The sequence below is a fragment of the Colletes latitarsis genome, chromosome 10 (genome assembly GCF_051014445.1).
Source record: "Colletes latitarsis isolate SP2378_abdomen chromosome 10, iyColLati1, whole genome shotgun sequence".
In the NCBI taxonomy this organism is placed as follows: Eukaryota; Metazoa; Arthropoda; class Insecta; order Hymenoptera; family Colletidae; genus Colletes; species Colletes latitarsis.
Window position 1 is genome coordinate 27,509,573 of NC_135143.1, and position 14,961 is coordinate 27,524,533.

Sequence of the window (14,961 nt, forward strand, 5' to 3'; positions counted from 1 at the left end):
AATCTACCGTTTTCTGATCGTAAATTCAGTTTCAACGTCCTTCTCGATTCTTGAGAAAAGATTCTTATTCTGGATTAATAATTAAATTGTACGTAATTCATATCGACGATCTTGAAACTGTCATGGCGACGATTAACTTTTCGAACCTACGAATCTACCGTTTTCTGATCGTAAATTCAGTTTCAACGTCCTTTTCGATTCTTGAGAAAAGATTCTTATTCTGGATTAATAATTAAATTGTACATAATCCATATCGACGATCTCGAAACTGTCATGGCGACGATCAACATTTCGAACTTACGAATCTAGCGTTTTCCAATCACAAATTCAGTTTCAACATTCTTCCCGATTCTTGAGAAAAGATTCTTATTCCCGATTAATAATTAAACTGTACATAATCCATATCGACGATCTCGAAACTGTCATGGCGCCGATCAACTTTTCAAACCTACGAATCTAGCGTTTTCCAATAGTAAATACAGTTTCAACGTCCTTCCCGATTAAAAATTAAATTGTACGTAATCCATATATCGACGATCGATGACTGATGTAGTCCCCCAAATAAATAAATAAATATTCGTCCACGTTGTCGCGATATAACCCGCTACACAATCACAGATAAAGTAAATTTTCTCCGTGTTTCTTATTTTATGCTAGTTGCACTTGTGTTAACACGGTTAAGCTGGTATCGTAGAAAGTTTCAGCGGTACGAGTTGATCGTTTTCACGAAATCCCGACAGCGTGCAATTCGTACGCGATTCGTCGGTCACGCTTGTTAGAGTTCATTATATTTATTCGAAGATGGGGAGAATATCCCGTGACGCGACGAGAGATTAAGTAATCTAACCGTAAATTAGTTCGGGCTGGCTCGGTCTGACTATTGCTACCATTATCTACTTACGCGACTCACTATCGAATTCTGCCTATCACCGATCAACCACGAATAAATCTCTTACAATTTTCTTGTTAACGGACTAACGATAGTCTGCAAAGTCGCGATTTAACGCATCTCCTTAACTTTTTCTGTGAAAATTGTAGTAGATTTCTAGGTAAAGCGTTCAGAGGTCATTTGGATCTCGAAATTGTATTAATAGAATGATTAATCTTCTAATAATCAGGAAGTCTAAAATTAAAATTATCTTTGCAATGCATTCTAAATTAATTATTTGTTGTTTCTTGTATATTACATCTTTTGTACTAAATGGTTTTTCTTCTCGTTAATAGATGAATGAATAATGAAAAAGAAAAAAAAATAGCGAGTCTCATCCACGCGAATTGTCAAAGCAAAGTCAACTTCAACAAGATCCACTCGACAAAATATTAAAAATATTTCGATACCATATTTGGGAACAGATTGGGAAATTTGATAAAAATTGTACAAACTATCCTGTGACCGATTAAACAGTCCTATTTCTGGAATAAATTGGGAAATTTCACAAAAATTGAACTACGTTTGCTCATGAAAGTTGTACAAACTATCCTGTGACCAATTAAACAGTCCTAATTTTGGAATAAACTGGGAAATTTCACAAAAATTGAGCTACGTTTGCCCATGAAAGTTGTACAAACTATCCTGTGACTAATTAAACAGTCCTAATTCTGGAATAAATTGGGAAATTTCACAAAAATTGAACTACGTTTGCTCATGAAAGTTGTACAAACTATCCTGTGACCAATTAAACAGTCCTAATTTTGGAATAAATTGGGAAATTTCACAAAAATTGAGCTACGTTTGCTTATGAAAGTTGTACAAACTATCCTGTGACCAATTAAACAGTCCTAATTTTGGAATAAATTGGGAAATTTCACAAAAATTGAACTACGTTTGCCCATGAAAGTTGTACAAACTATCCTGTGACTAATTAAACAGTCCTAATTCTGGAATAAATTGGGAAATTTCACAAAAATTGAACTACGTTTGCCCATGAAAGTTGTACAAACTATCCTGTGACCAATTAAACAGTCCTAATTTTGGAATAAATTGGGAAATTTCACAAAAATTGAGCTACGTTTGCCCATGAAAGTTGTACAAACTATCCTGTGACCAATTAAACAGTCCGATTAAGCACGTTTCTTTGAAACTAAATCGTAACGCGAGGGGTTAATAAAAATTGAGAATCCGAATCCATCGAAAGGTCTGAGCCTGTGTGATAGAAAACGGTGACTAAAAATCGACGACAACGAGTAAAAAATAACGAGAGTAAGATAGTAAGATAGAAAGATAATCAAGAGAAAAACAGGGAGCAAAGCAGGTATAAGTTAGTGATATAACACGAAGTAGAAACTGTGACGTTACGCGAGACGGGTACTTGTACCTTCTACGGTTACACGATAAAACATTTCCCTTTCTATTTGAGATTCGCGAGAGACACGTGTCCTATCTCCGGCGAATACCTGGTCGTTGATTATCGCACGACTGTGATATCCGCGTTACGGAACCATTCGCTACCGACGGATAATTGCTTTCGCGACGCACCGCGAGATTCCTCCCAACTTTACGCGCGATATTTTCTTAAACACCACCTTCGCGGAGAATAATTCGAGCAATCATTATTAATCGCTAATACGTCTCAACGGGCCCTTTTCTCCAAATTTACGCAGCTAAAACAGAATATGAAATACTAAAATAATAGAAAAGTATAGTAACAGACGTGCAAATGCAAAAATACCGACATCATATTATACAGGATGTTCGACCACACATGGGAAAAATTTTAATGGGTTTTCTAGAGGCCGAAATAAGACGAAAATCAAGAATATCAATTTGTTAATGGAGGCTTCGTAATTAAATTCAAAAATTTCAAATCGTTCTGGAAAAATTGTTTTCGGTTGCGGGGGTCAATTGCAATCATTTTTGGTCATTACACATACCCTCGAAATCCTACCCACTTTCGTAAAAAAAATTCGAAAAGGTGCCTAAATTCGGCGAAAATAAAATTTTTCAAATCGTTCTAAAAAAATTATATTTAGTTAGAGGAGTCAAATACAATCATTTTTGGTGAATAGACATACCCCCGAAATCCTGCGCATTTTCGAGAAAAAAATTCAGTAAGGTCGAAACTTTAAACGTTAATAACTTTTTAACGAAGCCTCAATCAACAAATTGGTATACTTGATTTTCGTCTTATTTTGGCCCCCAGAATCTCCCATTAAAATTTTTCCCAGGGGTGGTCGAACACCCTGTATATTATATGCACCCTTTTCAGAGTAGCTAGCGATGCATAAACAAGATTTATTTCACTTATATGTATATTATGTAACGCAGAAATATATACTGTCGATTTCTGTGTAGAAGTGTGGAAAGTCTATTTCTCAAATATTTAAATGGTATTACTCTACTGGCATTTGTGTTATTATTTACTAATTCGAATAAAAAAATACAGATCCTTTCATAAATCAAGCGATTCTCCTCGTTCCATTTCATAGCTTATATTTCCATGTGTAATTACGATAAACGTTCTAGTGTTGTTTTTCCTTCGTTTCCATACATTGTGCTAAATAGCTGACTTGCGATTCCTTGCACCGTCCATTATAGGATAGAAAAAATTAGGTCTTTTTGCTGAATAACTCGGAATAACAATAAGAGTCAATAGCGAAACTTACGCGATTATCGAACGCTGTTGCAACTTCGTTATATTTATTATCTAACAAGTCGCCAGCAAATGTAGCAGGGTTCTCGCCTTGATCGATTATTTATCATCTTTATCAACGATTTACATAGTCTTTCAACGTTGCGAACCAACTTACAATTCTCGGTAGATTTAACATTTGGTGCAACAAAAATAGTACGAGCCTGAATATTGCAAGATGACTTAATAATGCATCCTTGAGATCAGAAAATATTTTTGCATTTGCTTGTCTGTTACTATATTTTATTATTTTGTACTCTGTTTTAGTTGTATAAGTTTGTAAAAAATAGATGGCGACTTTACGACGACGCATCTGCCAAGATAGTCGACAAATTAAAACTATTTGTTTTCTCGGTCACTCGTTTCGAAGAAAATTCTCGTAAAAAAGAATATTGCTCGTTAAATTGTATTAGTCAATAATAGTAATAATTCGTGTAAACACTTCGCGTTGTTTCGTATAATAAAACGTATCAGGTGGACCTTGCAAAAATGGCGACCTTACGACGACGCATCTTCCAAGATGGCCTTTTTCTCGGTTATTCGTCTCAAAGACAATTCTCTGATCGATTTAATTTGTATAAGACTGTAATAACAGTAATAATTCGTGTTATTTCGTATAATAAAACGTATCAGGTGGACCTCTCAAATATGGCGACCTTACGACGACGCATCTGCCAAGATGGCCGACAAATAAAAACTTCTTCCTCTCGGTTACTCGCCTCAAAGACAATTCTCTGATCAATTTAACTTGTATAAGTTTGTAATAATAGTAATAATTCGTGTTATTTCGTATAATAAAACGTATCAGGTGAACCTCTCAAATATGGCGACCTTACGACGACGCATCTGCTAAGATGGCCGACAAATAAAAATTTCTTTTTCTCGGTTACTCGTCTCAAAGACACTTCTCTGATCGATTTAATTCGTATAAGTTTGCGAAAGAGGGCACCGTCCATTAAAATCTATTATTCGATACTAATATTATACGCTTCTATGGAAACGAGCAAGTTCGTTAGCGTCTAGTTGCTCTTAAGTTTAGGTTAGGACGTTTCATCCGGAAACATTCTCGATTATAGTATAAAATGTTAGATGGTAGGTTTGTCTCGGCGGAAGGATGACTCTCCCGACAGCAGAAACGGTAGAAACGTCTTCGTAGCTTTCTTCGACGGTTGTATATCCGCTCGGTTCTGCCGCGTATCGTTACGAAACGCGAGGGTCCGTGTGTGTCGGCTTTTCCTCGTGCGTTTCGCGCAATCGCAGCCGCTACTTAACCGCGACAGAATCGTTGATCGAGAGCCGGTTCGATTCGCGGGAACACCGAGAAAGCTGCTGGCTGCTCGGTTCCCGTCGATCGATCCAATCGGCGCCGAGATCCCCGACCTTTGCTGTCCGCGATTCCTATCGATCTGTGCCTTTTCGTCGAGATCTATGCGCGCGTTACGCAACGTGAGGAGCTTCGAGATCCCACAGCTGATCCAGACAACCTCTACGAAAACTTTAATCCGTTCGATAGGAGAACAATCGAGCATTACGCGGCCGTTCGAACACGAGAAAACAGAACTACCTCATCGACCAGCTGTTCCGACTCCTGGCTACTGTTACTACAACGCGTTGTAAATCTTTCGTACTACAACTACTGGAACTGGTCAAAACGATTCGTTGTTTCTAATAAAAAATTTACTTCTACGAGCTGGATTTTTGCAAATTTATTGCAGCCTTCTATAAAGAGAACGAACGAGTACTTCTTCGAGAATCTATTGTTAATATTTTTGGTGCAAATAAATACACCGGGAGTGTTTAAAAAAACTCGCGAAAGTGTAAACTGTGGTAGAGAAATGAGAATGCAAACGGCCTTGGAGAAGTCGTAACGAAACGATTCCCAGCGTCCTCAGGAACAACTCTGTGACTCTGTCGACGATATAAACGGCGCACGGATACCAGTACGTCGATAGATTGCCCAATGAACCGGCGAGCGTGAGCGAAAAGAAAGCCGCTTTCTTACGTAACGGCTCCCTCTTTCTAAACCGTACGATCCGGACTGCCCGGAGCTCGGTCGCGTGCTATCCAAGGCTTCTGAGTATGGGACGCGGTCTATCGAAATCTATCGATACCATAGGTCGAACGGAACGCACGATTCGACCTATCGCGAGGTATCCGAGGCTTCGAGTTTAGGGCCGCGTCGCGATCTATCGAAATCTATCGATATCATCGGATTCGATCGATCGCGATACTTTTTACATCGATGAATTCGTGACTCCCTCACTGACGACACGAATTTAAAAAGTCACCCGATGTATGGTGTTTCAATTCGACTAAACTGTAACACCCCTTGCTGTACAATGAGTCGAAATTTATTATAATACTTTTGGGGAGTCCTGCTGATGAGATGGAAAAGGAAAAAAGAGAGGATCGGAGAAGCGTTCGAGCGCTTGCGAGAAACACTAGAGCGTGGCCCTCTGGCGGCGAGTACGGGAGGCGATGGACCCCGCACCTTTTACGTGAAATTTAATGCTTTGTCTAAACGTGGGAGAAAATAGTAACTACCGACACTTATGGTGCATTTATCCGTAAAGAAATTAATAAATACTCGAAGAAACGTGTAATGCAATTGATTTTAAAAGCTCTGAAAGAAGGGATGGAGGAGATAGGGCTAGATTGAAACACCCTAGCGTACACGGAGATCAACGGACTAGAATAACACAGTGTTTACAGGCGCAAATGACGAGTAGGGAGACTCGAAACTTGAAAATATTTTTACCTCTGGGGGAAATTTTAATGGGAGATTCTAGAGGCCAAAATGAGACGAAAACCAAGAATACCAATTTCTTGATTGAAGCTTCGTTAAAAAGATATTAACGTTTAAAGAAACCCACTATCGCGTGCACGTTCTACAGACGGAACTTTAAACGTTAATAACTTTTTAACGAAGCCTCCACCAAAAAATTGGTATTCTTGGTTTTCGTTTTATTTTAGCCTCTAGAATCTCCCATTAAAATTGTTCCCAAAGATGGCTGAACACTGTATAATAGGTATGGGGTACATTACGCTCTTCGTGCGTGTAAATTATGTGGAACGCGATGTTATTCCGGTCTCTTATTTGCGCGTTTTCGTGGGTTTCTGTTTGTTTGAGCGTTCGGGAGAACAATGGACCGTAAGTGGATAGGCGTGATAGCGAATATTGTGATCACGTAAGGTTTTCTTTTCCCGGTTTTCAGTGACGGGACAGCAGGCGGCGGAGGCGGTCTGGTGAACGCGAACGCTCTGGGAACAATGCAGAACAATTCGGACAGCACGTTGGACGTGACGATGACGCCCAGCACGGTTCTGGCGACTCCGGGGTTGAACAACCCCGCGTGGAATCGCCAGCAAGCGGTCAGCGTCAGGCACGCGTTCAAAACATACGGGAGCAGCAAAAACCCTAATCACGTGATACAGAATCTGAGCATGACCGTGGCCAAAGGATCCATGTAAGTGTTGCAAGATACCTAACAACATCTATCACGATTTACTTACGCTTTCGAGCCGAGAAAACTACAACAACGACAATTATCATCTCGTTACATGTGAAATGTCTTTGATTCTATAATATGAGTCCTCGTTTGTAAATATTTTTTTGTTTGCACATTAAAGCATCCCAAAAGCAAGGATAACGTGGAAGAAATCGTTCTACAGTTTGTAATTAAAATTTGCGATATCAAAATTCTCGTTAATTGAACGAAACTTCTTAGAAAGCTATAAGGAACAAGATCGGTGGAACGTGACGATCTCCCGTAAATCTTCTTTGAGTTCGTAAAACGATTCCGCGTTAGGATGCGCGTAAGTCTCTGTTCGAGCTCGTAATTTCCGGAATAGAACAAATTCGATTGTTTTTTTCAATATTTCACTCTTTTTCTACGTTGAAGGGTTGAAATCCACCCTCGAAGCAAAGGCTGTAACACGTATTTGCTCCGAGATATCGCAAACTATTAAAAATATTGGACGAATTGGTAAAAAATGCATTTGGTTTAACCCTTTATACTCCATAACATTTACCACAACTCGATTTACAAACACAAATTTAATTAACGAAACGAAGAAATATTAAAATTACAAACATTCATAAATTCCTTAATATTCTTTAAAATGAAGTATAAAAATTGCATTCGAGTAGGTATTTTTATTCAAATGAATTCTTGGAGTGCAAAGGATTAAATTATAATTAACTTTCATTTTTTTTATCGTCCACGTTGAAGGGATGAAATCCACCCTCGAAGCAGAGGCTGTAACACGTATTTGCTCCGAGATATCGCAAACTATTAAAAATATTGGACGAATTGGTAAAAAATGCATTTGGTTTAACCCTTTATACTCCATAACATTTACCACAACTCGATTTACAAACACAAATTTAATTAACGAAACGAAGAAATATTAAAATTACAAACATTCATAAATTCCTTAATATTCTTTAAAATGAAGTATAAAAATTGCATTCGAGTAGGTATTTTTATTCAAATGAATTCTTGGAGTGCAAAGGATTAAATTATAATTAACTTTCATTTTTTTTATCGTCCACGTTGAAGGGATGAAATCCACCCTCGAAGCAAAGGCTGTAACACGTATTTGCTCCGACATATCGCAAACTATTAAAAATATTGGACGATTGGTAGAAAATGCATTTGGTTTACCCCCTTACACTCCATAACATTTACCACAACTCGATTTACAAACACAAATTTAATTAACGAAACGAAGAAATATTAAAATTACAAACATTCATAAATTCCTTAATATTCTTTAAAATGAAGTATAAAAATTGCATTCGAGTAGGTATTTTTATTCAAATGAATTCTTGGAGTGCAAAGGGTTAAATTATAGTTGACTCTCATTTTTTTTATCGTCCACGTTGAAGGGATGAAATCCACCCTCGAAGCAGAGGCTGTAACACGTATTTGCTCCGACATATCGCAAACTATTAAAAATATTGGACGAATTGGTAGAAAATGCATTTGGTTTAACCCTTTACACTCCATAACATTTACCACAACTCGATTTACAAACACAAATTTAATTAACGAAACGAAGAAATATTAAAATTACAAACATTCATAAATTCCTTAATATTCTTTAAAATGGAGTATAAAAATTGCATTCGAGTAGGTACTTCAAATAAAATGAATTCTTGGAGTGCAAAGGGTTAAATTACAATTAACTATAACCTACTCTCTTCTCTCCTATTATTTTTATCTCGTGTATCGTCAACTACGATTGAATTTTAATGAAGAAATAAGTAAATTGGGGTAATAATGAATAAAGGAATGGGCTTTGTCGATCAGATACGGGCTGCTAGGCGCCAGCGGATGCGGTAAAACTACCCTTCTCTCTTGCATCGTCGGTCGACGACGATTAAACTCGGGCGAGATTTGGGTCCTCGGAGGCAAACCGGGCACGAAAGGGTCCGGTGTTCCGGGGAAAAGGGTTGGCTACATGCCTCAAGAGATCGCCCTGTACGGAGAATTCACGATTCGCGAGACGATGATGTACTTTGGTTGGATATTCGGAATGTGCACCGCGGAGATCGCGGACAGGCTACGATTTCTCTTACAATTCTTGGATCTGCCCTCCCAGAATCGACTGGTGAAGAATCTCAGGTAATGCAAACAGCCACGAAATAATCGCGATTGATTTTACGAATGAATTTCGAGTCCCCTTCGTTTCGCATTTTTCCAATCTTTCGTCTCGCGTCGTTCGAATCGAATTTACTTATTAATGGGAGAATTGTTCTTGTTTTGTTGGTGTTTAGCGGTGGCCAGCAGCGACGCGTGTCCTTCGCCGTCGCCCTGATGCACGATCCCGAGCTCCTCATCCTCGACGAGCCCACCGTCGGTGTAGATCCGTTGCTAAGACAGAGGTGAGTTCTAAGGCTATGCAAATATTTCGAAAAAACGTTTTCGATGGATACATCAAAATCGATATTCGAACGTTGGTGGAAAGTGATGCAAAATTACGGGATGCTATAACTAGACCGCCGGACCTCTATGCATTTTAATTCTCAAAGAACTATAGACTATGTTTGATATTCAAAACTATAAGAAATATTCTTATCGTAACAATTATTGTATTTTTTGAAATTATTGTGCACTGTAATGGCCAAATTGTAATGGCTCGAGTATTTTCACTTTATTTTGTCTTTCAGCTAGCACATTCCATAAATTAAGTACAATTGTCATTTGTCTATTTTTGAAACTTATTTGTTCCTCGCTTTTAACGAAATAAAAAGACCACCCTTTATTTAGACGCCATATTTCGTTTGAAACGTCACGATCGAAAGGTGTCCTAAAAATTCCACGTGTTCGAATAACGATTATTTCTAGCTTTCGACTCCTCCTTCGAATTAATTTGCGGTCGAAACGTAGCAATTCGAAAGTTCGTTCGCCAAAATGGCGTAGAACCAGTTTCGATAGCGATTAATGTACAAGAAATATTTAAATTCTACAAAGGTCAAGGTTCCGTTGAAAGAACTAGGAAGAAGCAAGGAATTTCGACGATAGACGCTAAACGAGCATTAAACTTCGCGATAAACGATTACCCTTTTAAGTGAAAAGGACGAGTCCCCCCTGTATGACTCGACTTTAACACTCGTTAAAATATTTAGATACAATATTTGGGAATAACTTGGAAAATTTAATAGAAATCAAACTATGTTAATTTTATTTATAACAATTGTGCCAGGTTGACCAAAGGTGTCCTCAACATTTGTTCAAATTATGAAACACAGAAATATTCGATAATCAATAGCAAATTTGTTATTTTATAATACTTTGAATTAAAGTAACCTTATTTACAAATATAAGAGTTCTTAAACAATATTGCAACACAAATGTTGTGAGCCCAAAGTGTCGGTCACCGGTGACCACCGTGGCAATCGTGTGTAATTTAATAGTGAATTTATTTTAAAATATTTCAAATCAGAGTAGCATTATTTACAATTTTACAATTATTAGGATTCTTCCATTGTAAGAATATTGCAATACAAATATTGTGAGCCCAAAGTGTCGGTCACCGGTGACCACCGTGGCACTAAACGCGTTAAACGGTATATTTGCTCGAAAACAAATCGTAAAACAAAGGGGTTAACCTGACGATCGAGGCTCCGTACTATGTTACGACCGAAACGCCCAGTAATTTTAAAGAGCGGAAAGTAAGGATCTGGTAAGAGGTTTCGAAATTGCTGAAAAGTCTATTCCCCCGTTGTAAATATTTGTCGGCCGTGTCGGTCGAATGAAATTCGTATTATGAAATTACGGGGCTGCACCGGCTGCTTTTCAATTACACAGAGAGAGAGAGAAAGAGAGAAATGTTGAAAAGCACGCACGCTGGTCGTTTTATCGTATCCAGCCCGAGCTGGAATGTCCGCGATTTACATTTCCACTTATCGAGCCTCGGCCGTTTACGACGCCCGATAAATTTCCTTTTCACTATCGCCATACGACGATCGTGGCTTCCACTAAGGATGCGTGTAATTTACAATGGACTCGCTTTCGAATTAGCTGCATCGTAAAAGAGGGGGGGAGGGGAGAGGACGACTTCAACCGTTGTGTTATCATCGGCCAAGGTGGAACGTGGAAAACGTCGTCTTAGCAGTTGTCTTAACCTACTTCGTCCAGCGTGTGACGTGGCCCCCAACAATTTCGCAACCGATACGTCACGCCATATAATGGACATAACGACACCGATTTCGATTGAAAAATTCTTTGATCGAGCCATCCTGCGACTTTCGGGACTCTTTGCAACGGGGATTAGTGAACTCACGCGAACGCGACAACGGCCGATCATCCGCTTACGACTCACGCATGCGCACTAGCCTCGATCTTAACGTGTTCTATAGCGTTTTGGGAAAAATTTTAATAATAGATTCTAGGGGCCAAAATAAGAAGAAAATCAGGAATATCAATTTGTCGATGGAGGTTTCGTTAAAAAGTTATTAACAATTAAATTAAAAAATTTCAAATCGTTCTAGAAAAATTATTTTCCGTTGCGGAGGTCAATTACAATCAGTTTTGGTGAATACACATACCCTCGAAATCCTACCCACTTTCTAGAAAAAAATTCGAGATGTGAAATTTTACGACGAAAAAAAAAAATTTCAAATCGTTTTGGAAAAATTATTTTCGGTTGCGGGGGTCAATTACAATCATTTTTGGTCATTAGACATACCCTCGAAATCCTACCCACTTTCGAGAAAAAAAATCGGGTAGGTGTTGAAATTTTTTGGCAGAAAAAAAAATTTTTCAAATCGTTTTAAAAAAATTATTTTCGGTTGCAAGAGTCGATTGCAATCATTTTTGGTCATTACATATACCCCCGAAATCCTACGCATTTTCTAGAAAAAAATTGGAGAAGGTGTGAAATTTTTCGACGGAAAAAAAAAATTTCAAATTCTTTTGGAAAAATTATTTTCGGTTGCGGAGGTCAATTACAATCATTTTTGGTGAATACACATACCCTCGAAATCCTACGCATATTCGAGAAAAAAATTCAGTAAGGTCGAAACCTTAAACGTTAATAACTTTTTAACGAAGCCTCAATCAACAAATTGGTATTCTTGACTTTCGTCATATTTTGGCCTCTAAAATCCTCCATTAAAATTTTTCCCAGGGGTGGCCGAACACCCTGTATGAGTATTAACATTTCGACTGCCAAGTCACCCAAATATGAATAGATTATCCACTATGGAACTAGAAAAATTAATTTTCAAGTTGAGACGTCGAGGGAAATAAATCTGTATAGCTGTGATACGAAAATAAGTACAAGTTTTAGGTTATGTAATTTACAATCCTAAAAATGTTGAGTCTTGCAGAATATTATAGTTTTGATCTGGCAGTGAACGTGTTAAAGTTCGATCAAGGTGTCGGTCACCGGTGACCACCGTGACAGTCACGTCGATCCTAACCTAGAAAACGAGTCTCCTAACATTTTCGGTATACACGCAATTTCCGCGAATAAAAATGTATGATAATTACGAGAGATTCGACGAAGAGTTCCACGCAGGTTATTATTTGAAATTCTTTTGTTTAGACCTCGCATTTTGCTCTAGAGAAGAATCTTGCAAACCGTACCGTCTCGTATTTTTTGCTGGAAAGTAAAACGACGACAAAGAGGAGGCCTAATTAGCCGCGAGAAAGTTCGCGATGCGATTATGCTTGTTTGAAAGCGAATAGAGCGCTTCCTTGGGTCATTGCGCGTGCACACGGTTTCATAGCGATCAACGGTGTTTACGACCGTTCGTAGTCCACGTTAGTTTCTCGAAATTCAAGTTTCTGCGTCCAACAATAGCCACCGTGGTGGATTCATGGCTTCCGCGGTTCGTTCGCCGACTTTCTCGGTCGATTTCGATCTGATAAAAGGAAAGAGTCACCTCTCGACCTCTGTCGATAAAACAGAAGCACAGGTGCTGATCGAGGGTTGGAATATTTCGGCGAGTTAAATAACAGTACACAGTATTTTCTTATCCTTGCGTTACATTTTACTTTTATTTTTCAGTATCTGGAATCACTTGGTCCAAATCACCAAAGACGGCAACAAAACTGTCATCATAACCACGCACTATATCGAAGAGGCTCGACAGGCGCACACGGTAGGAAAATGTTCGCAATTAAAAATAATCTCAACGATAAATCTATCCAAACAGTAAAGCTACAAGTCCTGCTTAAATTGTTGCAATCGATAAATTAACGAAACCAAATATTCCAATAATTACCGTATTACTTATCGAATGTTTTCAGTGAACACTTCGAACGAAAACGATTAATTACGTTTGACGTGGTAAGAATTAATTCTGACCCCTTGTGAACCGTCGCGATTACGGTAACCGATTCACATGCACGCATACGTACGTATATGCACACACAGAAATAATAGTCGAGCGATTACGTTAACGATTGCATATTAAAATTACGCAATCACGGTTTCTCTTCGTACATTATTCAACGGTATGGTATTTCGAATAACCAGAAGAAGAATCACAGTTTGAGAAACGGTACACAGAAGTTGTTTTTAGAAACTTAAAACTGTTACGAGTTAATTGCTACCAAACGATCGATCGGGCCGATTTGTTCCGTTTATTGCAACGTCACTCTATTTTTCTACGCGAGTTCCGACACCCGCATCTTTCGCGTAAAATGGTCGTCGAAGAATCGACAAATCGACCTCGAGCATCGCTACGATGACTGGTCGATTCGAGTTCATAATCTGTTTCTTGGTCCGTTTGGCTGATTCACTTTAGTGTTACGTCGCCCGCAAATTACGAGTCTGTTTGTTTTCCAACGTCCCTTAATTACCGTTCTTACGCTTCTAGTATCGTACAAGCGGACAACTTTATTGTTACATGTTACACGCGACTTGTCTCGTTACCGGAAACGAGAGAGTGCTCGTCGCTTCGGATGCACGAAATCTCTTCCGCCAATGAAAAATTCATTTTTCCACGACCAATAAAAAAGTCTTCGCTACTATTAAATAGCTAATTAATCGTGTTCCTATTTTCAAAACCTTACAATCGTGGAAATTGCTCTGAAACGATAGCAGGTGCAAGTTATACTATATAGTATCAAAAAATCGTAATAGGTTTCTTCACAATGGGTCTTTGTTTTCGAGATATTTTGATTTAAACTTTGGTGCACACAGAGTAAAAGAATTATTTAAATTTACTTTATAAAATTGGGTAAGTTGGTAGAGCGATTAGCTACGAACCTATTGGTAGCGAGTTCGAATCCCCGCCAAGTTACTTTTTTTTTTTTATTATTTTGAAATGCAAAAATATATTTTATCTACTATGTATATATAACATGAATATTAAAAAAAAAATCCTTGAAAATTTACTTAATAAAAATGAAAACCGACAGATCGGTTTGATGAGAAGCGGACGCTTGCTAGCCGAGGAATCTCCCAGGGCTCTCCTCGCGATATACAACTGCACGTCTCTCGAAGAGGTTTTTCTAAAGCTATCGAGAAAACAGGGACAATACGCTCAACCGCCCACGGAATTGAACATCTCAAATAACATTAGTCTGGTAACGTCCATTCCCTTCCTTTCAAACAAGACTATCGAAAGATAACGAGAAACGTCGAACAAATATTTTCCGTAAAGATCTAATTTCGTAAATGTGAAACAGGCTTCCCTGAACTGGGGCAAGAAGAACGAGCCCGTTTACGTGACGGAAGAGTCTGGCGTCGTGGGGCTAAACTTCCATCAGAGCAAGGAAGTACTCATCAACGACTCGACGAATGGCGTTGGAAACCACTACGACGTAAGGCACCGTAAAGATTTTCGTCTCTGTTCTCTGCTTAAACAGTT

General features: G+C 38.5%; 1 protein-coding gene across 1 annotated transcript in view; it reads left to right on the forward strand.

The window, feature by feature from the left end:
- Snu (ABC-type transporter snustorr) overlaps positions 1-14,961 on the forward strand; it is a 72,565-nt gene that overhangs the window by 53,065 nt on the left and 4,539 nt on the right. The window contains exons 3-8 of the mRNA XM_076773901.1: positions 6,845-7,096; positions 8,945-9,259; positions 9,412-9,519; positions 13,152-13,245; positions 14,510-14,677; positions 14,780-14,914. Coding sequence (XP_076630016.1) covers positions 6,845-7,096; positions 8,945-9,259; positions 9,412-9,519; positions 13,152-13,245; positions 14,510-14,677; positions 14,780-14,914 — 1,072 coding nt within the window. The remainder of the gene's footprint in view (positions 1-6,844; positions 7,097-8,944; positions 9,260-9,411; positions 9,520-13,151; positions 13,246-14,509; positions 14,678-14,779; positions 14,915-14,961) is intronic.